A 24,394-nucleotide genomic window follows, 5' to 3' on the forward strand; every position below is an offset into this window, starting at 1 on the left:
TCTGGATGAGCGACTGTTGACCAGAGCGTACGCAGAAATGCTCGCTGATGTTACCACAGTGAAAATGGTGATGGACTGACCAACACTCACACGTTTACAGTTACTGCCCAATGGCCACCGAGAGCTTCATTTCAACCTATTCAAAGATTATCAACACGAGGAACTGTCAACGGCACCTACATCACTGAGTGCGACTTCATCAGCCAGGGTTTCTGCTGGTAAATGTAACATTCCTGGCTATCAGTGTGTCAATGTGGGTGTGAGGGTGTGTGTCAGTGTGTAAGGCTGTGGGTTAGTGTTTGAGGATATTTATCAGTGTGTGAGGGTGTGTGTGAGGGTTTGCGTCATTGTTTGAGGGTGTGTGTCAGTGTGTGAGGGTGTGGGTTAGTGTTTGAGGATATTTATCAGTGTGTGAGGGTGTGTGTGAGAGTGTGAGGGTGTGTGTCAGTGTGTGAGAGTATGTGGCAGTGTGTGAGGATTTGTGTGAGGCTGTATGGCAGTGTGAGAGGATGTGTGTCAGTGTGTGAGGGTGTGTGTCAATGTGTGAGGGTGTGTGTCAGTGTGTGAGACTGTGTGTTGTGTTAGTGTGTGAGGGCGTGTGTCAGTGTGTGAGGGTGTGTCAGTGTGTGAGAACGCCAGGGCTTACCTGGCAACACCATCGGAGGTAGAGACTGCGCAGGGAGGACATGGTGGAGAGATAGCCCAGCCCCGTGTCTGTGATCCTCACGCACCTGAAACACCAAGCACAACCGCAACGGTTAGGGACAAGCGCTGCGGCACACAGGCAGATTTGACTGTCTCTGAATGTTGTGAGATGTTCATAGGAATCCGCTAAAGCAACACTGGGAACTGGGTGGCTAACTGGGGTGACACTCTCTCTACTTCTCTATCACATCACGATTCAGCCGCCTCCTGCCACAAATTTTGTGAAGCTCACCCACTGTATCTCTGTGGACGGCAGGGAGCGGGAGGGTGGCTGATGACATGGTCAAAGAGGAAAGTCTTTAGACGGGACTTGAAGGAGGCAAGAGGGGAGGTGAGGCACAGTACACTGCCCTGTGCTCTGAGCATGAGATGATGACTGCGATTTGGAAACGCGTGGCTTTCATTCAAATGGGAATTAGGAAAACAGGACAGTATGTGACACACCTCGAGATTACCACCGCATACTTTATGGTATGCTCTCTGTGTTACGTGAACGTGTGCTGAACATATCTGTGTATATTTTGGTGGTGAAACACAGTAGTTAACTGCATACAGCACAATCCCATCATTGATCAAATAATTATTATTTTCTTTTGAAGGGAACATTACCCCCGGAAAAGCGATCCGCCATTCGAATAACAACCAGGTTCCTACTTACTGCTCGGTAAACAGAGGCCTGTGAAGTAAAGAAACTTGCCCAACGTTTTGTCATGCCCGGGAATCAAACCCCGGACCTCTCGCTTGCGAGGCGAGTGCTAAAACCAACAGAACTCCACATTCTGGAGAACACTCGGCACAGGTTGGCAGGAGCCAAGTGTTGGGGACCCCAGAGTTTGCATTGGGGTAACTGCTGGAGTCTAACCAGCTAAAACCTCATAGCTTGCCATTGATAGCACTGTCTGGCAAGCTTTCCCGCTGCTTGTCCAGCTAGGACCACCCTACCTGGTAGGGCTTTGGCTTGCAGGGTTAATCCAACAGTTTAGCAGCTCCCGAATTTGGCAAATTGCTGAATTTAATTATAACGTTGAAGATTTTTATATGTTCTCGAAAGAAACTTACAGAAAAACAGCTTCAAAAGCTGCCGGTATTGGAGATTGTGACAATCTGTCCTTGGTGATGCTAATTGAGTGAATGTGGATCCTACACGTTGTTTCCAGCGAGTTTAACGCCGTTTACAATGTCAGTGATAAGTGTAGAGATGTGAATTTCTCATCCAGTCCGCGCTGTGAGTGATGAGCTGTTGTCCAGCGGGCGCCAGGCAGGCAGTGTTGATGGTCTCTGGGCTGCTCAGGGACGCTGCTGTTGGCTGTTTGTGCTAAACAATGCCTCGCCACACGCTCGGTGTCTGACTCAGTAATTATGTGGCCATATTAACAGCTCCACAATGACCATCTTTTGTATCGTAGTGATGCTAACACAGCGATGGCACCGCATGCTGTGCCAGTCAGTGTATTCTCTAGAAAGGACAATTATTGTTCAACACATGAATTAATCCCTCATTAATCCTGTCTTTTTATATCTTCCTCATGTCTTCTCCCACACAGAGAACAAACACTAAATAGCGCCGCCTCTGCCTCTGCCAGCAGGGGGCGCTCACACACTGCACTCAGCTGACCTGAAAATGTGGGGCGACAGTGAAACAACCACGTACCGTATTTGTTTTTATGTAAATAATTATATTATAAACCGTTCATCCCTCGTGGCCGTTCACTTCATGCCTGTTTGTGGGATGTTGCTGTGCACAAATTGGCTGTCGCATTTGCCTACAAAATACACAGCCACTACACTTAACAGTACACGCAGTGAGGAACAGTACATCTCAATGATGTGATAAGGCACTGAATCAAATCCAAAGACTATTATTATTATGTCTGGAGGTGTAAATAGCCAGGGTTAACGCTTGACTGAATAAAATATTATAATAATAATATTAATCCTTGCGTTTGATGCAGCGCCTTTCATACGAGGAGAACGTCTCAAAGCTCTCTCCGGATTCACTGTCAGGTGTTCACCGTGTCTTAAGCTGAATGCCAGTAGGAGCAGAGGAATCAATGTGTTCTCCTTGGCTGTGGGTAATGTCAGGGGCTGACGTCAGTAAGCTAAAGGTATGACTCCCCACAACACAGCAAGACATCAGCTCCAGTGCGCTGTCTACATAACAACTGTTTCTCTTAAGATTTGTTTTTTGGTGAGGGAGTTGCAAGGGAAGTACTGCAATACTGGTCCCAACCAATGGAGAGCTGAAGGCATAGCTGTAGCCAGGAGCTCAATCCTTCCCCTAAATTCTGGGTGAGATTTGGCCAGATCATCACAAGCGAATCTCAAGAGGGAAACGTGTGTATAGGAGCTGGCCCGAGGGGTAACTGATAAGAACAGGGATGGCACTTGATCTTAGCCAAAAGGCCAATAATAATAATAAACCTTGCATTTGATGCAGCGCCTTATCATGTCGTCAAGACGTCTCAAAGCGCTTCACAGAATATATTGTAAAGTGGAGTGACTTTGCAATACATCATGTGGGCGAAACGAGGCAGCCAACTGCGCAAAAGCAGTATGAGAAGCGATCAAAGATCCTTAAAAACAAAAACCTTTATTCCCAGGTCTAGCTGTTCTCATGGCTTGCGTTCAGTCTCCACCTGTTGTTTCTGATAGATTCCCCGTCTCAGCGTCATGTTAGCCCCTGCCTGGCATTGGGTTTGCACTGACCTCTGTCCTGCCGCATTAGGAAATGCGGTCCGTGTTATGAATGAGTTGGTGTATTTTGACTTGTATTGTTTTAAACACGTTGAGGCTGGAGTTTGCACACTTTAGCTGAGAATGCAGAGGCTGCAGAAACCACCATCTTGTTCCTGCAGTGCGTCTGATCTCACCAGCTTCCAGCGGGGAAAAAAAATCACTCCTGAAAACCTAGCCTTCATCCCACAGTAACTGCATTACAGGCAAATAAATAATTCAGCTGCCTCTCACACAGAATCTGTGTCCAGGCCAAGTGTCTGCGTCTGTCTGCGCACTGGCAGCTCCCAGCATAGCCAGGCAACAGACAGGAGGCTGCAGGCACAAGCAATACCATGAGCGGCACATAGAAACAGAGGAGGCCATTTGTTCTACCAATTTATTAGACATTGGCAGATATTTTAATCTCAATGTCCCCTCCCTCCTTTCGTCACACCTCTTAATCCCTCCACTACCCCAATCTCTGTCTGTCTCCCTATTAAACATCACTATTGATCCCACCTTTACAGGTTCCTGGGGCCGGGCATTCCCCACCCTCACAAGCCTCTGTGTAAGGAAACGCTTCCTGACCTCAGCTCCAACATCAATGACAACGTGTATTTGCACAGCCCCTTCATGTCGGAGACCATCTCAGAGCCTTGGGCAGTGAGGCCGAGCTGGCGAGAGGGGAGGTCGAAAGGCAGATTTTCAGATGGGATTTAAGGCTGGAGAAGGTGGGGGCGGACGGGGCAGGGGGTTCTAGTGATCAGGGGCAGCGTGAATGTAAACGTATTGTGTTGTGGAGTAACTTGAAGCTCGGCTGTTGGTGAAGGCACAGTCGAAGAGGAGGGTCTTGAGACGTGCCTTGAGGAGGTAAGGGAGGGAGCGAGGCAAAGGGACCGTGGGATGGAGTTTCAAAGGGTGGGGGCAGAGAGGTTGAAGGTCCGACCTCTCTCAAAGGTGCTGTGAGTGTGGTGTGTACATACCCAGTATGTACAGGACTAACTAACGGCATTACAGTGGTTGCGTGTAACAGTCTGACTGGATTAGAGTGAAGAAGAACATAAGAACATAAGAAATGCTTGACGAAAAAAGATCAAGGTTCATCTAGTTCGCTTTCCAACTTCCTGGCGTTCGTATACACACATGTCCTAAACTACCTATGTACTATATCCCATAATGTTATTTCCTAGAAGAAAACTATCTAATCGGTGTTTGAAAGAAGCACTTTATTCATTCATTTATTCATTCATTCAGTGTATCATTCATGCATTTATCACAGTTGAACACAGTTGCTTGCACACAATGCTCCTGTCATACTGAACTGCCCAGCGTATTACACTAATATCTAACATCACACCAGTCGGCCACACCACACACTCTCTACACACTCTGTGTACAGAATTGGAGCACCGCTGAGCATGTGCACATTCACCCGCAAAACACACCGTCACTGCATGTTACGATTATCCCCCTCGCCTCTCTGCTCCATCGTGGCCATGCTTTGAACCACTACACCCCGAAACTCTGGAACTCCCTGCTTCAATCCCCTCCCCCTCGCCCAGTCCTTGCCCATCTTCAGATCACACCTGAAGACTTCCCTCTTCGACCTCCGATCACTACCCCTCTCCCCCCGGCTTGGCACCAGGTTCCCCCGCTGTTAAGCGCTCCAAGACGCTGTCCTGCAGGTTGCTGTTGTTGTATATCATGTGAAGCGCTTTGAAACATCCTCCTAATGTAAAAGGTACTGAGCTAATGTAAACCTATGTCCTCCTGTCCTACTGTCTTGGTGCATCTGAAAGTATTGATCTGGGTTTACTTTACGGGTGTCAGCCTGGCTCAGTGGTAGCGCTCTGAGTCTGAAGATTGTGGGTTCAAGCCCCACATTAGTACTTAGAATCACATAGTCTTAGATGATGCTTCAATACAGTGCTGGCGGGTGTTGTGTCCTTCGGGTGAGATGCTAAACTGAGGTCCTATCTGTGCCTGTTCAGATGGACGTTAAAGATCCCGTGGCGCTATTCGAAAAGAGATGGAAGTTTCTCCCTCCCCGTGTCCTGGCCGATAACCCCTCCAATAAAATTGGTCACTCGCTCCATGGCTGCTTGTGGGACATTGCTGTGTACAACTGGCTGCCGCGTTTCATTCACAAACTACACAGTCGCTACACTTTACAGTTTATCCCATGAAGCACTTTGAGACGTCTCGATGACGAGATAAAGCGATATATCAAATGCAAGGATTGTAATTAAAGTAAAATAATATTAATATATCTACAAAGCCAGGATCATGTCCAATCTCTTATCTCTCCACTACAATCTAGGAGGATTACTGCAGTCTACTTCTGATGTATGCAGTACGTAAATGAAAACATACTAAGAATAACTCTGATATACCTAACATAATCTATTGGGATTACAAACTATGTTTGATGTACCTAATGCTTCTAATGAGTCTAGAAAGTACAATATTTCTCATACAACCAACACAATCTGTAAACAGAACAAGGAGCATTTAATGTGACGAGCAGGAATCCAGCTAACGCAAAGCCACAATGCCTCAGTGAGTCCATTACATGGTCTGATCAGACCTCGGTACATGTAACACCAAATAATTGTGTATTTTGCACAATGTAACATTTAAATCTAGGTTCAAATATCAGAATAAGATGTGTCAGCCTGGCTTAGTAATAGCACTCTCGCTCCTAGTCAGAAGGTGGTGGGTTGAAGCCCCCACAACGGGACATGGAATCACTAAGCTAAGATGACGCACCAACATAGAGCTGGGGGGGGGTGGGGGGTTGCCTTGTTGGAGGTGCCGTCCTTCAGATAAGATGTTAAACTGACGTCCTGTCTGTCTGTTCAGGTGGATGTTAAAGATCCCATGGCACTATTCAATAAGAGAAGGGAGTTTTTCTTTCTTGGTGTCCTGGGCAACAATCCACCAAATAAAATTGGTCACTCACTCCCTGGCTGTTTGTGAGACATTGCTGTGTATAAATTGGCCCCATGTTTTGCCCACAAGATACACACTTTACAGTGTATCCTGTGAAGCACTTTAAGACGACACGACAACTTGATAAGGCACTACATCAAATGTAAGCATTATTATTATTAATAATTATTAATGATATCAGGAAAGCCCAGGGACCCATTCTTCACCTGCCCAAGTGCAATTTTCAGCTGGGGATGATTTGGGATGGGCTGACCAGGTTGCAGTGGTGAAGGTGGGGATTAAGCGCTTTGAGACGCTACCCTGCGTGGAGGGCGCTATATAAGTACAAGTTGTTGTAGTTGTATTAATTCCGGCTCTCCCCACCCCACACATTGTAAGAAGCACCCCCTGTCGTTGGTGGCCCCCCCACAGCGTCAGTAGTGATGTACGAGGCGGGGGTGAGGATTATTTGCTCTCGTTAAACTTCACAGTAACTTGATGGAAAGGAGCATTTTCTGTCTTGTCTTGTTGGTATAATAGATACCATTTTAATGATGAATTTGCAGCATGTCTCAGAGCCTGCTTCTCCTGCCTTGTGATATGAACACTGCCCGCGTTCCTCACAAGCTGCTTCACGTGTCACTACCACAACTCCTCGCTGAGCCCAGCCCCCGCACACTCCGCAGCTCAGCACCACATTAAAGCAAAGTGCGACTAATTGTCCCCCTTCAGACTGCACGGTGCAGGAAAAGCTCCTCACTGTGAGCACTGTCCAGTACAACACAGAGCAACACAGCGCAACACAGCACAGTGCAGGCTGAGTAACATGACCAGCCATGTCTGTGACGTGGGGGCTGATCACAGCTCCTCACACATTCAATTGCTGTGAAGTGGAGTCACTGCTGTTATGAAGCAGGAACCGTCCCTCCAGGGAGAGAGAGAGAGAGAGAGAGAGAGCGCATTCCATTCCAACAATCTATCTCTGGGATTTCCATGTGTGGGGTGGGATACATGGAATTCCCAGCGTGGTTTGGATACCCTTAAGCACAGTGATGGGTTTCCGCACGTGTCGGACACCGGGCTGACCCTCCAAAAAATAGCAAAGCAAAACACAGCAGTTAATCTGGGAACTGCAACATCCCACAGAACGATTAATGTGTGGAACATGGTTTGATGAATCCCGGGTGATTGGGGCTGCGCTGTGTGTAGGGGAGCTGTGTGGTGTGTAGTGGGGCTGTGTGTAGGGGGCTGTGTGTAGAGGGCTGTGCTGTGTGTAGGGGGCCTGTGTAGTGTGCAATGGGGCTGTGTGTAGTGAAGCGTTTTAAGATGACTCGGAGGGGCTGTGCTGTGTGTCGGGGAGCTGCGTGGTTTGTAGTGGGGCTATGTGTAGCGGGGCTGTGTGTAGCGGGGCTGTGTGTAGTGGGGCTGTGTGTAGTGGGGATGTGTTGTGTGTAGTGGGGCTGTGTGTGGTGGGGCTGTGTGGTGTGTGGTGGGGCTGTGTGTAGTGGGGCTGTATGTAGCGGGGCTATGTGTAGCGGGGCTGTGTGTAGTGGGGCTGTGTGTAGTGGGGATGTGTTGTGTGTAGTGGGGCTGTGTGTGGTGGGGCTGTGTGGTGTGTGGTGGGGCTGTGTGTAGTGGGGCTGTATGTAGCGGGGCTATGTGTAGCGGGGCTGTGTGTAGCGGGGCTGTGTGTATCGGGGCCGTGCTGTGCTGTACCTGTCCAGGATGATCTCCTCCAGCTTGTGCAGGTCACAGGCGATATACTCGAGGGCCATGTCAGTGATGTGCGGGCACCAGGACAGGTCCAGGCAGCGCAGCTTCCGCAGGTTCTCGGCCACCAGCTCGACGCCATCGTCGGTGATCTTGGAGCAGCCGGAGAGGCTGAGGGCGGTGAGGTTGGGCAGACTGTGCACCATATTGACCACGCCGTGGTTGGTGATCTCCCAGCACGAGTTGAGCCGCAGCGTGTGTGTGGTGGAGCCCTGTTTGGCGGTGAAATAGGCCATGGCCGTGTCCGTCACGTGGTAGGCCTGCAAGTTCAGCTCGGTCAGGTTGGGCAGCAGCTGGGAGATGGCCGCGATGGCATCGTCTGCCACATTGATGCAGTCGCTGACACTCAGCGCCGTGATGCGGGCGTTCAGGCTGGACCATAGCCCGGCCTCTGTGAAGTCATTACAGCCAGACAGCTCCAGCTGGGCCAAGCCCTGCATCTGCTCCAACATCACCTGGGCACAGACACAGAGACAGCGACAGACACAGTGACACAGAGGGTGACAGGCACACAGACACAGAGAGTGACAGTGACACACAGACAGTGACAAAGAGACAGTGGCACACACAGACACAGAGAGTGACCAGAGAGTAACAGTGACACGTGTACACAGCCACACAGACAGTGACAGAGAGTGACAGTGACAGCCACAACCACACACAGACATTGACACAGAGAGTGAGAGACACACAGTGACAGCCAGCGACACAGACAGCACACAGAGACAGTGACACAGACAAAGATAGTGACACAGGCAGAGATACAGACAGTGACAAAGACAGAGACACAGACAGTGACACAGACAGAGGCACAGAGAGTGACAGAGAGACAATGTTAGTCTGTAATCATTCCTTCCTGCAATTTCCAACCATGTTACATCAGCATCACATTTATTTAATGAGTTAACATGCTGCATTCATGAACTCCCCTCTCCCCTGCCCCACCCCACTGATGACCTCCCACCTCCCAGCGATGGAACCCCCAACCCCCATCCCCACCCCTAGTGATGTAACCCAGCTGAGGCACCTTCAATGCTTTACTGTTTAATCTCCAAAGCTGAAAGTGAAGAGAGAGCTCCTTTACCAAACTTCGCTGGGAACGTTCCCAATATCCTTAACATCCTCCACTGACAGCAGCGGCCACAGCCAGGAAATGTCTGCCGGAAATAATGGCTTTCCAGTCAAACAGCTATTATTTATGTCACGCTCAATGTGTGACTTGGCCCAAATCAAGGTTAAGATGAAATGACATGAAATGAAGAGTTATCTGAGCATCACAAGGCTGAATAATGTCAGGCTAAATAGCTCCTGGAGTCTCGGCTCAGACTGAGATACAGAGAGGGGTATTGGGGTTATAAGGATAGTTATGGACTGGGAACAAATTGAGGAGATGGGATGGATTTCAAGCGCTCCGGGATGCTACCCCACATGAAGGGTGCAAGTTGCTGTTGTATTGGGACCGGAGAAATTTACAGGACAGAAAGAGGCCATCTAATCCATTATCCTGGCTTCCTGGAGGAGCTCTGGTGGTAAAGTGCACAGTGGGTAGGGTTTGTGGGACTGGAGGAAGTGTTTTTTCTCAATCATCGTTGTTATGTCCTGAGCAGCCAAAGTGCCTCATGTTATTCCAACAGATACACACATACTGAGTGTTAGTGTTGGTGTGAGTGTTAGTGTGAGTGTGACGTAAAATAAGGGGATATTTTTTCACACAGCGAGTTGTTCGGATTTGGAATGCATTGCCTGAAAGGGTGGTGGAAGCCGATTCGATAACAGCTTTTAAGAGAGAAGTAGATAATTATTTGCTGAAGACAAGTTTGCAATAGGGAGAGAGCGCGGGAGTGAGATTGATTCGGATAGCTCTTTTCAAAGAGCCGACACAGACATGATGGACTGAATGGCCTCCTTCTATGCTGTATAATTCTATGATTCTAGTGTTAGTCTCAGTGTGAGTGTTAGTGTTAGCTCCGGGATTGCACCACTAAGTGCCAGTCTGACCAAGTGATGGTTGGGATAAGGATATTTATAAAGAGGTGAGGCGGATTTAGAGTCTTCATGTGGGATATAAGGATACACCTTACATAACAAATTATTTGATACAGTGACTTTCAAGTGAGAATGTCTCAAAAGAGCTTCACAGGATTTTCCGTTAAGTGTAATGTGTTTTGTAGGTGTTTTGTAGCTGAACAGGTTTGGTAAATGATACAAAGTATAAACGCTATCCCGTGCATCTTTACTTTATTCTGTTTACATCATTGGCTAAAAATTGACGAAATGACCAAGTGAATCAGGCAAAGAGGTAAATGAGACACTGACTGACGAGGGTTGGCTCCAACACATTCACCTCTAGGCAGGAGCTGAGCATGAAATAAATAATTAACGTTGGCTCGTTATATTGCATGTGATGCGGTTTAGACAATGTCATACACAAAATATTTGTGGAAATTGAAGTAAACGCTGTAGTAATTAGACTTGGAAGGAAGGAAGGAAGGAAGGAAGAGCTGACACCTCCGCCAATACACTGGGCAACTCCCAATAGTGGGCCATCATTGCACGATCAATACAAGGTCAATGGTGCTGGAGTACTGAGGGCATGCCACAAGGTGTCACCATCACTAATAGCCAATATCAGCTCGGGTGGGGTGGGGGGCCGGGCGCGACGGGTGGGCCAGGGGGCCGGGCTCCCGAGGGATGGCTGCCCTATCTGAGAAAAGTGCACGGGCTGCGTAAGCGATATTCGTGTGGTTCCCTTCCAGAAACATAACCCGCGAGAGCTGTATAGAAAGCGTAACAGTATTTCTTAATTTCACTCTATTTTAGTTAGAATGCAAACTTTAAATCGGCAAAGTTAAGTATTCACACACATTTTAGAAACAATAATGCAATAATACAGCCAGGGATAAGGTGTCTGTGTCTCTCTCTCTGTATCTGTGTGTGTGTCTGACAGCGTCTGTATCTGTATTAAGCGCTCCAGGACACGACCCCACCTGAAGGGCGCTTTATAAATGCGAGTTGTTGTTGTTGTATCTGCCTCTCTCTCTCTCTCTCTGCAACTGTGTGTATGTATGTGTGTGTGTCTCTCTCTCTATGTCCCTGTCTCTCTCTCTGCCTCAGTGTCTCTCACTCTCTGTATCTGTGTGTATGTATGTGTGTGTGTGTCTCTCTCTGTATCTGTGTGTATATGTATGTATGTATGTATGTACGTACGTACGTACGTACGTATGTATGTATGTATGTATGTATGTATGTATGTATGTGTGTCTGTATCTGTGTATATGTATATGTGTGTGTGTTTGTGTCTCTCTCACTCTGTCTCTCTCTCATTCCCTCTGTACTGTACTTTCCAGTTAGGAAATATCCCTGTGTCTGCAATGGAACGTGCACTCTCTCACCATTGGAGCTTTGGGGACTCCAGAGTGTGCGTTGGGATAACTGCTGGAGTCTAACCAGCTAAAACCACGTAACTTGCCATTCAGAGCCCCATCTGGCAAGCTTTCCCGCTGCTTGTCCAGCTAGGACCACCCTACCCATTAGGGCTTTGACTGCAGGGTTATTAGAAGGCGAGTGGGATAAATCACTCCTTCCTGCCAGTTCAGCTTTGAGGAGACCCTGCATACCTCCCCTCCCCCGGAGGAGGGTCAATGGTCATCTTACAAGCTAGGGTTTGAACCTCACTAGGTGGATGACAGGTACCAGGAACTCCCTGCGAGTTTCCTGGTGGGTCATGCAGTTCAGCATGAAATAGTATGAGAGCGTTGCCACCACCTTCCTGCCCACAGCCTGGACACAAGTCCCTTCCCACTGAGCGATGGTTCCACCAGTTGGAGGTGTGGAGCTTGAGCAGCAGCTGCTTTACGTCTCTGCAAACCAATCAGGGTGGATTCCAGGCGCTGGGTATATGAACATGGTTCGTAAACGCAGACTCAAGGTCACGCCTGTCTGATACCATCTGTGGTTTGTTCCATCAACCCCTCTCCTCATACCCCCCCCACCCAACACCACGCCCATACACTCACACACACATACACACACACCCTCTCGCGCACAAACGCACGCACTCCACATTGCGAGAAAGTGTAATAGTGGGCCTGTCAGTGTCATTCAGTGAAACCATTAATAAAACAACATGATCCTGTCTGCCTGCCAGAGCCATCCTCTCAGACCAGCGCTGTGCACAGCAGAGCTGCCCTCTATGTAACTTTGCGTATAGCTACTTATACGTACTAGATGTTGGGGCAGTTTACGCCACCCTGCACTAACCCTGTGTATCTTTATGGCCCGACACACGTGGAACACATCATAGGCTTAAGAGTCACTGAGCCAAACTGAGAGTTCCACATATAATCACCACCTACACATGGAGATGCCACTGTTGGAGGGACACATCCTGCTTACCTAATTCCAGAGAGCATTAGATGCAGGTTAGCGAGAGCCCAGGCTTGGCTTGGGGTAACTGCTGGAGTCTAACCACATCCATTTAAGCTCACTGATCACCGCCTCGCCCACTCCTTAGCCTCCTTCAAGTCCCACCTCAAGACCTTCCTCTTCAATCATGCCATCGGCCACACCCCTTCCCCTCCCCTCCTTTAGCCCCCCCAACCCCAGCTTGGGTCTGAAATGCTGTACTCTGTCCAGCGCCTTGGGATGTCCTCCCATCGTGAAAGGCACTGTACAAATGTAATATTGTTGTTGTTGATATGAATTAGTAATAATAATAATCCTTGCATTTGTTACAGTGCCTTATCATGTTGTTGAGATGTCTCAAAAGTGCTTCACAGAATATACTGTAAAGTGTAGTGACTGTGTACTTTGTGGGAGAAACACAGCAGCCAGTTTGCGCACAGCAATGTCCCACAAACAGCCATGTAGTGAGTGACCTATTTTATTTGGGGGATTGTTGGCCAGGACACTGGGAGAGAGGAACTTCTTTCTCTTTATGAATATTGCCATGGGATTTTTATTGTCCACCTGAACAGTCAGATGGGACCTCAGTTTAACGTCTCATCCAAAGGACGAGCACTTCAATTCGCCCACAAAATACAGTCAGGATTACTTTATTATTAGTCAATATGACAAAGTAACAGGAATATAGGAAAACAGGAACAAGAGGCCATTCAGCCAACCCAGCCTGTTCCACCAGTTTATTTGACATGGGCAGATTTTAAAAATCCCAATGTGCGCTCCCCCCCTTTTGTCACACCCCTTAATCCCTCCACTACCCCAGTCTCTGTCGGTGTCCATATTAAACATCACTATTGATCCCACCTCTACAGCTTCCTGGGGCAGAGCGTTCCACGCCCTCACAATAATCCTTGCATTTGATATTGCGCCTGATCACACCTTCGAGACGTCTCAAAGCGCTTCACAGAACATAATGTAAAGTGAACTGACTGTATATTTTGTGGATGAAACGCAGCAGCCAATTGCGCACAGCAGTGCCCCACAAACAGTCGTGGATTGAGTGACCAAATTATTTTTAAATTTATTTTGAAGAAATTACAAGCCTCTGTGCGAGGAAACGCTTCCTGACCACAGCTCGAACCGTCCCTGCTTTGAGTTTAAGGCTCTGTCGCTGTACTACAAGTATTGTATTTGCTTTTAACAAGGAGTTCAACACTAGAATATGGCAATCAAAGAGTTCACTCTCAGACATGGGCACTCGCACTCAACACACATACACACCACCACACTAGCACAACTACACACACTTGACCACACTCACACATGCTCACGCACATACGTGGGATTTAAAGACAGATGGGGGGATGGAGGGTAGAGGCAACAGTTTAGGATGTTGGGGATATTGTTACTGGTGGCTCAGCATTGCTGACGGCACAGAGAGGGCAGGCACAGCAAGGCCCAGCTAGCCGTGTGGGGTGAGCGATTGCAGAGGTGGTTTAGAGTAGATCAGAGCTGGGGAGATGCTGGGGAGGGAAGGGAATTATAGGGGTAGGTATGAAATTGTTCTGTTGGGATTCAGGGAGCCAGCAGGGAGCTAGGCTGGGAGGCGGGTGATGAGGGGGTGACTGATTGGGCAGTGGAGCTGGAACGTGTGGACGGTGGACCTCAGGGTGGGAGTCTGGTGAGGAGCGGGTTTGAGAAATTGATTTTCAAGGTAACAAATAATAATAATAATCCTTGCATTTGATACAGCGCCTTATACTGTAAAGTGAATTGACTGTGTCCTATTGTGGGCGAAACAAAATTCACCAATGAGGATCTTGGCAACATTTGATATGAGATTGGCAGAGACGGGCGGTTTGGGGGGGGCGGTGGGAGGAGGTGAGAGAAAGCTGTGGTGGTTGGAGTGAGGAATGAGGGAGACAGCAGAGCTGAGGATCAAACCAGACTTCGAGGTCATAGTGAGTGTCAGAGAGAGTCTGGGGAGAGTCAGGAGGTTGGAGATGGCGGTGAGGAGATGTTGGAGGGAGGAGGATGGATTCTGTCTTGAGCTGTTGAACTGTAGGAAATTGCAGGAAACTGTTGTCTGCCAGGCAGCGGCCAGGACCTCAGTGATCTCAAAGCCCCGTTCCCTCCTTAAAAACATATTCATTAGCTCTCATGTTTGGAGTCTACCACCTGAAGCCTGGATCAGTCTCTAAACCGTGTTGATTAATAAAAGCAAATATTACTGAGGTTCCATGTCAGTGAATTATCTTCGTGAGCAAATACATGTCCAGGGCTCGCAGTCAGCTGTAAGCACATGATTATCTAATCAATGTAAATAGGAGGAGAGTTTTTTACAAAGAGATTCTCAGGGAGGGCAGCAGATGGTGTTGATATATTACACAGGAGTGAGCGAGCGAGCGAGCGAGAGACCGAGGCGAATGTGCAGGCAGGAAATGGCCAGCTGTCTGTCACTTACTGGCCCTGGTTTAGACAAAAGACTAAATCTCAGACACACACACAGCTTGGTTTTGGGAGATTCTTAACATTGCTCATGTTCTTCCTGTAACCCACCTATCCACAGCCAGGCCACAGTTAGCGGGTGATTTGTAGCTTTATTGGTGTATTCTCCAAAGCCACGTGGTGGCTCTCTTCACCTAAGCAACAATGACCAACCCTGAGCAACACTGAGCTCACTTGATGAGCTGCTCAATCCGATTCCTACTGGAAATCTATCGCAGAGAAATTTCCTGTCCATAGGTGCTTGGCTCTGGTCTGTAGCAAGACCACAGCCACCGCAGTGAGATTCCCCCATTCCTCCAGCACAGTGCAGCGCCATTCCAGAGCGGAACTCGGTATTAATGTCTATTATACACTGTAGACATGTTACCTAATGTCAGGACGAGGGAGGAAATTCAGAGGAGGGGCAGAGAGAGAGATGGGCATTCATGCAGCAATGCGATACCGCCTTTCCTGCCAACTCCACTCAGGTAAATAAGTGCAGAACTAGCCAAATCCTCCCATAGTCTCCAGCTCTGGCCAGTCCAGCTGGCACCGCGATCAATCACACAGAGCAAGAGAGATTGAAGGACCCGTCCTGCTTACCTAATTCCAGAGAGTATTAGCCACAGGTTGGCAAGAGCCAAGGTTTGGGGACCCTAGAGTGTGCGTTGGGGTAACTGCTGGAGTCTAACCAGCTAAAACCGCATGATTTCCCATTGGTATCACTGTCTGGCAAGGTTTCCTGTTTGTCTAGATAGGACCATCCTACCCATTAGGGCTTTGGCTTGCAGGGTTAACAGGATCTAAGTGGATGACTCCGTGTCCCCAGTGACTAGTCTGTCCCTTCAATGATAAGCCTGCTGATGACAGCACTGTTGATGACTGTTCTGTCAGCAGTGCCTTGGAATATTGCAAACCCGCCTGGCTCAAGTACCGGACTATCAAGCCACTTCAGCTCCAAGGAGACCCCTCTTACCTCTGCCCCAGAAAGGATAGTGAGGAGAGTTTATTAGATTATTATATACACATGTTTATAGTCATAAAAATATGTGGAACTTTGCCCTTTCTCACGAGTGCTCTCTCTCTCCACTGCTTTGTAAGTTGATTCTGAGGTTAGAAAGGTTAGAGACAGGCAGATGGTTAATGTGTCTCACACACGGATCAAACGTGTTCAGTTTCTTTGATCCATGGCTCTCTGCTGCTTATCGGAGCCGTTTAGTCAATATTCAAAGCGGTTGTGTCACCACCGGGGCCCTTTCATACAGAACTATCTGTTCACACGTTTTGGTTTTGGTGTCTATCTTCTGTTGAATTAATTCCGTGAGGATTGTTTGCTGAGGCAGTGGCTGCTGGTGGCTGTGGGAGGAGGGTGTAGCCTGACAGTGTGAAGCAGCTAACGAAATACGTCAGTAAACAAAGGGCTTCATCTTACACTGTGCATTTAATCCAAGTCCTTCCTTTGTACTGTATAGGCAACCATCGAATTGTAATAACCTAAAACATTTCAAAATTACATTGAAAAATATTGTGTTGCCCCCCTATTCAGTGTCCCTGGCACTGAGTTAGTGATACAGCAATAGCTCTGTATCCGTAAAGGCAGAAACCAAACACACTAACATACAAATTCCCTGCTGACCAAGCCCACTCCTCATTAATAATCACAGTGTTTGCTGATTCCTCAGAAAGGTTCCGATGGTAACCTCCTTCAGTGTCTAAAGGGTTAATGGCGGGTGTGAGACAGAATGGGAATGAAAACATCAACCCAGATCAATACTTTCAGATGCACTAAAACAGTGGAACAAGAGGGCAAAGGTTTAGAGTTGTAAAGAGCAGCTTTGGTGATCACAAAACCACAAGATCAGTCTGGATGAAGAAGGCCCTTCTCTGATCTCATCTCTGATCTCACACCTCCTGAATACCCATTCTACCATCCCCATCACAGCATCCAGCTGCTCTTTCAATAAGTCCCAGTGACTTGGCCTCAATCACCCTTCCTGGTAACCCTGTTCCAGTCGTTAGTTACCCTCTGGGTAAAGAAACATTGCCTGGTGTCTGTCCTGAAATTGTCCCCTTTACAACTCTAAACCTTTGCCCTCTTGTTCCACTATTTTAATGCATCCGAAAGTATTGATCTGGGTTGATGTTTTCATTCCTATTTACAATGTTATCCTGCTGCAGGACACCTGCCCCGTGGTGTTAAGGTTGCTGGTAGTTTATGACGTCAGACAGAGCATCGGATGGAGATAAAGGAGCAGGGTGATGGGAGAACTGACCCACTCTCAGTCGCTCATTCCCAGTACAGTTGGGAGCTGTTTAATAATGACGTGACTGAGGGAAGTGACAGCAAAGTCCTGGTTAATTAACCGTAGGTGCTGGCCCTGCAATCTCACCCTCTGTACCAGGTGCTTAATATGCAGCACAAACACCAATATTCACCGGGGGCTTAAATCACAACTGCACTGCTCTGCTGATTTTCCAAACCATTTTATTTTTCTTTCAGCAAAAATTTGGATTAAATTCCTGCGTGCTGTTGAATCACTGGGGTTTGGTTCACTATCGGGAAACAGTGTAAATAAATAGCACGTCCACTTTGCAGTTTTCTTGGTCATTTTCCAGAAAGGCTTTGATACTGCCCAGAGAACAGGAATGAAGACACGACACACAGTCTCTGTACGCTTCCTGCCACGACTGACGTTTTCCTTAAACATCTGGCCCTTCGTTAAACTCCTGAATTCCGGGTTTGCCCGGCAGTTAAGCGCTCTGGGAGGCTACCCTGCCTGAAGGGCGCTAGCCAGGGTGATGCTCAGCAGCCCGAGAGCACATGAGGCTCTGCTTACTGGCTTAGCAAGACCAATTGGTCCTTGTTGCCAGAAAGTAATATTCCCATGTTTGAGGGAAGAGTTCAGGAACAAAGATAACCAGTGTTAGTGATATCCTGCCCACTGACCATAACCAACCGCTGGAACCGGTCACAAGAGCAAAGAGAGAAAGCTGGAGACTGGACTGAAGAAATAGCTTGAAGGTGTAATGGGACGGCAGCTGAGTGATGGACAAGCACGGGGTGAAGGGAATGGTGAGCACACAAGAGTTCCTTCGGCTGTGTCTCTCGTCATCCTGCACTGACAGCACGATTGAGCCATGGTGATCAACAACAACAACAAATTACATTTGTTAAAGCACTTTTCACGTCAGGAGGACCTCTCGAGGCACTGTGGACATCCCAAGATCACTCGAAGGAATCCTTCTTTCTGATCGCTGGTTTAGCGAGGAGCTTCCAGAGCGTGTGGGAAACAGTAACAATCGGCCAATCCTGAATAAAGCACCTTCTGCCGTCACGTGGCTGAAACAGGCTGTAAAACTGCTCCAGTATCTCGGTGACAGGTTATTGTCTGGCTGGGGTCTCCGCGGTGAGATGACTGACTGAGTTCAGTGCAGCAAATAGAAGTGGGGGGTCTTGCCTGTGCTCAGTCCTGACACTGACGAACACTGATTATTTAGACTGTTAGGGGAAAAGACCACCCGGGGCCAGCTTCACTCCATTTCTGGAATGTTCCAGCTCCTTCGGGATTTGGCGAGTTTAAATTTACCTTTAATTTTAAAGCTGTTTTCTGTGCATTTCTGGATAGAAATGTACAGAAGCCGATTCGAGAAGCAAAAGTGGTGGAAGCCGATTCGATAACAACTTTCAAGAGAGAAGTAGGTAGATATTTGGGGAGGACAAATTTGCAGGGCTAGAGGGAGAGCATGTGGTAGTCGGATTAATTTTGACAGTTCTTTCAAAGATATGGCACAGACACGATGGCCCAAATGGCCTTCTTCTGTGCTGTATAATTCTATGATTCCTCTTTAAGAACTATAGACAACTGACTTCAGTGTTAAAGGCTGAATACAACAATGTACTAAATTCTGGATGCTCTGAAATGGTATGTAAATCAGTTTTATTTTAGGGATTGTTGGCCAGGACACAGGAGAAACTCACTTCTCTCTTGAATAGTGCCTTGGGTTCTTTAATGCCCATCTGAACAAGCACAGATGGGACCTCGGTTTAACCTCTCGTCTGAAGGATGGCACCTCCAACCATGCACTGGAGTGCCAGCCGAGTTGTGAGCTCAAAGTCCCAATGTGGGTTTTGAACACATAATCTTCTGGTTCAGAGGCAAGAGCCCAGGCTGGTACCAGCTTCATCCTCTGCTTGACAAATTCAGATCTGATGGATATCACCCAATTATTAGCACGAAATTTCTGATGCTCTCACTGTTAGTGTGAAGCCTTCCTTACTGTTCTGCTGGGAGGATAGTACCATTTCTGGTCAGGTGAAGCATACGATACAAAACAAAATTACATTTGTGTAGCGCCTTTCATGTCGGGAGGATGTCCCAAGGCACTGGACAGTCAGGGCCATGGACCCGAGCAGAAAGGAGGTTGGGATCGGGGACGGTGGAAGGCAGGGAGGGCAGGAGGGTGGCCAAAGGCGTGGTCGAAGAGGAGGGTCTTTGCATACCCTGTACCAGTATTCAGCACAATGTCACAGACGTCTAAATCCCTCCATTCTGAGCTAACTTTCGATCCACACCTCAACACGACTGGTGTCTGTCTCCCTAGTAAGTCTGTTTCTCCCTATGGAGCTCATCTGGTGCCCCTGTACATGATGCTGAGATAAACTGCTGCTCGTGACGCTGGACTTTCATCTCTTAGCTCACGGAGATCAGATGCTATTTTACGGATGCTGATGTTCTCCATCTCACACCGACTCCTGCCAATTCAGCCAGTTGGTAACATTATCATCACACACACAGCAGCTGGTGAGTACAAGCAACACAGGAAGATGTCTCTTCGTGGTCATTTCCTCAGGCAAGACTTGTAATAAACCCCCATCCAAAAAAAGTGGTGCTCAATCCATGACTGTTTGTGGGACACTGCTGTGTGCAATTGGCTACCACATTTTGCCCACAAAATCTACACTCAATTTACTTTACAATATATTCCGCGAAGCATTTTGCAACATCTCAACGAGGTGATAAGGCGCTATACCAAAGGCAAGGATTATTATTGTTATTATTATTGTCACCTTGCATGTCTGGAGTGCCTGACTATGGATGTCACTGAAAACAGCACTGTTTAATAATAATATGATAAGAATCTCAATATTTGATATTGCACATTTCACATTAAGAGGCATCTCAAAGCGTTTACAGGATATACTGTAAAGCGGAGTGACTGTTTTTTGCGGGAAAACAAATCAGGGCTACTGTCAGTACAGTGCTCCCCCAGCCTAGCTTAATAGATGACTATAGCCTTTACATCTTCCTGTGTCTCTATGTGTAGTTCAGTGTTTCAGTAATTACTGGACAATCCCTGAAAACAAATTTTCAATGAAACATCCATTTCAGTGAAGTGTTGTGGGAGACTGGAAGCAAATCCAGAGAGGTTCATTTCAGTGGTTCTAAAATCCAATTTTTTAAACAAGTAAAATACTAAAATTATAAGCAGTTCTATGTCAGTTTATTATGTTACGTAAGATGATATTTTATGAATTTAATGAATATATTTCTGAAAAAATGGTTTTGCCCACAAAATATACATTCAATTCACCTTACAGTGAATCGCTTTGAGATAGCGCTATATTGACGACGACAACAACAACAACATTTTATATAGCGCCCTTCATGGATTATTTTTATTATGTATTATAAATATTCAATATTTTAAATTATTGGTTCATTAAAATGTGAAATGCACCAGATTTTTCAGGGGGATTGTGAGTGTCTCTCCGGGGAGTGGGTTTCTCTGCTGCATGCCTGGGATGGCAGCCAATTCCCCTCACACAGTGCAGCTGCTCTCAGCGTGGCTCAATGGGGGGGCTATCTCGCCTCTGAGTCAGAAGGTTGTGGGTTCAAGACCCACATCAGGTCTTTGATCTTATTGTAGGCTGCGCAGTGAGATTAGAGGTTAGACACAGCTCACTGTCACAACAACAATACCAATAAGTTACATTTGTACAGCGCCTTTCACGTCGGGAGGATGTCCCAAGGTGCTGGACGGTCACGGATCTGGATGTAAATCTGAGTTCTCATCTGCCTGTTTGGGAGAGATGTCAAAGATCTCATAGCACTATTCAAAAAGCTGTCCTGCCTGACAATTCTGTTTCGCCCACAAATTCAGTGACTCCATTTTACAGTATATTCTGTGAAGCAACGACATGAGAAGGCGCTGTATCAAATGCTAGATTATTATTATTATAAGTGGAGTCGTGTAGCTCAGTGGGTAGAGCACTCGCTTTGCAAGCGAGAGACCTGGGTTCAATTCCAGGCAGAGGGCGAAACCTTGGGCAAGTTTCCTTACTCCACACAAACCTCCAAAAACCAAAACAATAATAAATCGGTCATTTTCAATCCACGACTGTTTGTGGGACATTGCTGTGCGCAATTGGCTGCCGCGTTTCGCCCACAAATATACAGCCAATTCACTTTACAGTCTATTCTGTGAAGCGCTTTGAGAAGTCGAGAAGACATGAAAAGCGCTATATCAAATGCAAGGGTTATTATTATTATTATTATTGCTTCAGTTCCGGACCAGCCTGGGATTTGTAAGCTACTGTTTCCTATGGTCTTTATTAAGTCAATCACATGTTGTGCTTTTGAGATATAAACATGCTCCCGATTTAGCACAACCTAAATGTAAATTGTATTGTATGATGTAATGTCAGTTCATGCGTCTCAGGTCATTTATATGAAGTGATGTTTTTCGCGCGATATATAAAATAGCACTATGGCTGCACGTAAATCAACCCAACTGTAACTGTCACCCCCACATACAGCAGTGTGTGGGTGTAGCCTAGCAGCCAGAGTTAATGGGAGTCTTGAGGCTATAATTACGGTGGATTTGAGTTGTCATCTCTACAATAGTCGTGCTATTTTTAACCCCTTACTGTAGGCCTGTGTTTTATATTCTGATGATGCCAGGTTATTGAATTATCAGCGCCTTCTCCAGAGCTTCAGAACTTTCCCCCAGGTGTGTGTGTATCCAGGTGCGTCCCCCCCCCAGGCGTGCGTCCCGCACCCCCCATAGGTTGCCCCCCAACCCAGGTGCCTCCCCCACCAGGTGTGTCCCGCCCGGGTGTGTCCCGCCCAGGTGTAAGTCATGCCCAGGTGTGTTCCGCCCATGTTTGTGTCACGCCCAGGTGTACCCCCCAGCTGTGCGTGTGTGTCCTGCCCAGGGCTGGAGGGCAGTATTTCTGTACTGAAACAAATAGTGAAAACGACATGCTCCTGGGAGAGGCTGGTGGGAGCAGTGTGTCCGGGTGCTGGATGGAGGCCGTGGAGTTTACAGTGCATCAGCTGTTTCAGTAAATCTGGTCCCATCTGATCACTTTACATCATCATTAGCTTTCCAGACACGTCAAAATACAAAGAGACAAGAGCCAGGCTGGATCGAGCCTGTGGGTCCGTGGGAAGACACTCATCAGAGATTTGAGAGCCCTTACTGTAGTCGTAGAAGACGTGAAAAGCGCTATATCAAATGCAAGGATTATTAATATTATTATTATTATTTATTACACTGACACAGACCGAGACTTTGAAATAAGGAAGTCCTTGTTTACTTATTCTTCCATTCTTTTCTCCTCATCCTTTCTTGATCAATACCCACACACTCATCCACCTACGCACACACGCCCACACACTCGCATGCCACCCAATAAAAATAGCAAAATTAATTGATGCAGCGCTGACCAGTTTGGTGGTAATCATAATTAATAAAATCTCTCTTGGGGTTCGTGCCAAGCTGCCCAGGAATCCCAATGCCAACGGTTCTAGTTCCCCTCCAGTAACACAAGCTGCTGTGTGTGAGCGAGATCACCACGAGGTGTCAGCCTCTCAAACTGCCACAAGCATCAGAGCAAGTGGCGAGAGCTTGGCACAGTGATGCTATTAATAATCTTTACATTTACTTATAGCGCCTTTCTCCTTGGGAGGACATGTCAAAGCGCATCGCAAGATATACTGTAAAGTGTAGGGATTGCATTGGTGGGCAGACGAGGTAGCCAATTTGCATATAGCGATGTCAACAACAACAACAACAACAAAATTACATTTAGAGAGCGTTTTCATGTCGGGAGGACGTCCCAAAGTGCTGAAAGCGATGTCCCACAAACGGCGATGATAAAGAATGACTCATTTGATCTGGGGATTGCTTAAAGTCACATCTGACGGACGGCACCTCTGACAATGCAGAACACCCCCAGCGCTGTATAGGAGTGTCAGCTGAGACCGGGTGAGTTCACGTCCTGACGTGGGGGCTTGAACCGACACTCTTTTGACTCAGAGGCGAGAGCGCTATGAACTGAGTCAGGCTGACACGCAATGAGGTTTGATTTACTTTTATTAAATTCTATTGAATAATACCGCCGTTTACTTTTTCGGAGACTTGCTGACAGCACAGGAAACCCCAGTGAGCTCTGTTTGTCAGTTGCCCACCACGTTCCTGACGCAGAGATCTGACACGAGGCAGCATTTGGTGTGACCTGATGTTAACGCGATGCTGTTGCCATGGTAAAGCCAAGTGGCAGTGTTTGTGAACTGTTCGCAGTGAGCGCAATGTCTCTTTATCACATCGATGGAGTGTCCGGGCTATCGTTTAATTTCAAAATTATCATGAAAATAACAACAAGGGCTGTGTAATGGAATATTAATATTAAGCACCTGTTGGAATTTAACCAATCGGGTAATCAATACCTTCCCAATATCACTTTTCCTGACCGGGGTGTGGCTGACCATATCAACCAGTCCGCTCCCTCCGCTCAGCATGCTCCGGTCTACTCCATGTCCTCCGCCCATCCTGCCCACCATCGACGGTCTGGCCTTCAGCCTCTCCTCCCCCACCCTTTGGAACTCTATCCCACGGTCTCTTCGCCTTGCTCCCCTCCCAGGCCTCCTTCAAGACCTGTCTCAATACCCTCCTCTTCGACCGCACCTTCGGTCACCTTCCTACTCCTACTCTCTGCCCTCCATCCATCCTGATGCCAACCACCAGCTCAGGTCCAAATCCCTGACTGTCCAGCGCTTTGGGACGTCCTCCTGAAGTGAAAGGCACTGTGTAAATGTCATTTGTTGTTGTTGTTGTTGTTGTTGGTGCGTGGCTGACCTGGGTGTGGCTCAGCTCACCAGCTCCCTCTCTCTGTCATGATGACAGACTATACAGAGTGACCAAAATGTTGTGATGCCATTATATCTTAAAGGGAGATAATAATAATAGTAACAATAATAATAATAATGAAGATGAAGAAATAAAGCATTGCAACAAATGCCATCACGACTTTTTGGTTGCCTGTATCAACACGGCTGGCAGTGACTGATCAATCTGTTATTTAATCTCTGGATTCCTACAG

The 24,394-nt window shown here is 47.4% G+C and overlaps 1 protein-coding gene across 1 annotated transcript in view; it reads right to left on the reverse strand.

Annotated features, from left to right (window-relative positions):
• Nucleotides 1–24,394, reverse strand: part of fbxl16 (F-box and leucine-rich repeat protein 16) — a 29,223-nt gene that overhangs the window by 1,428 nt on the left and 3,401 nt on the right. The window contains exons 2-3 of the mRNA XM_007904862.2: nt 8,068–8,576; nt 647–731 (exon numbers count right to left, since the gene is read on the reverse strand). Of these exons, the coding sequence (XP_007903053.1) occupies nt 647–731; nt 8,068–8,576 (594 nt within the window). The remainder of the gene's footprint in view (nt 1–646; nt 732–8,067; nt 8,577–24,394) is intronic.

Source organism: Callorhinchus milii, unplaced genomic scaffold (genome assembly GCF_018977255.1).
Source record: "Callorhinchus milii isolate IMCB2004 unplaced genomic scaffold, IMCB_Cmil_1.0 Scaffold16, whole genome shotgun sequence".
Lineage (NCBI taxonomy): Eukaryota > Metazoa > Chordata > Chondrichthyes > Chimaeriformes > Callorhinchidae > Callorhinchus > Callorhinchus milii.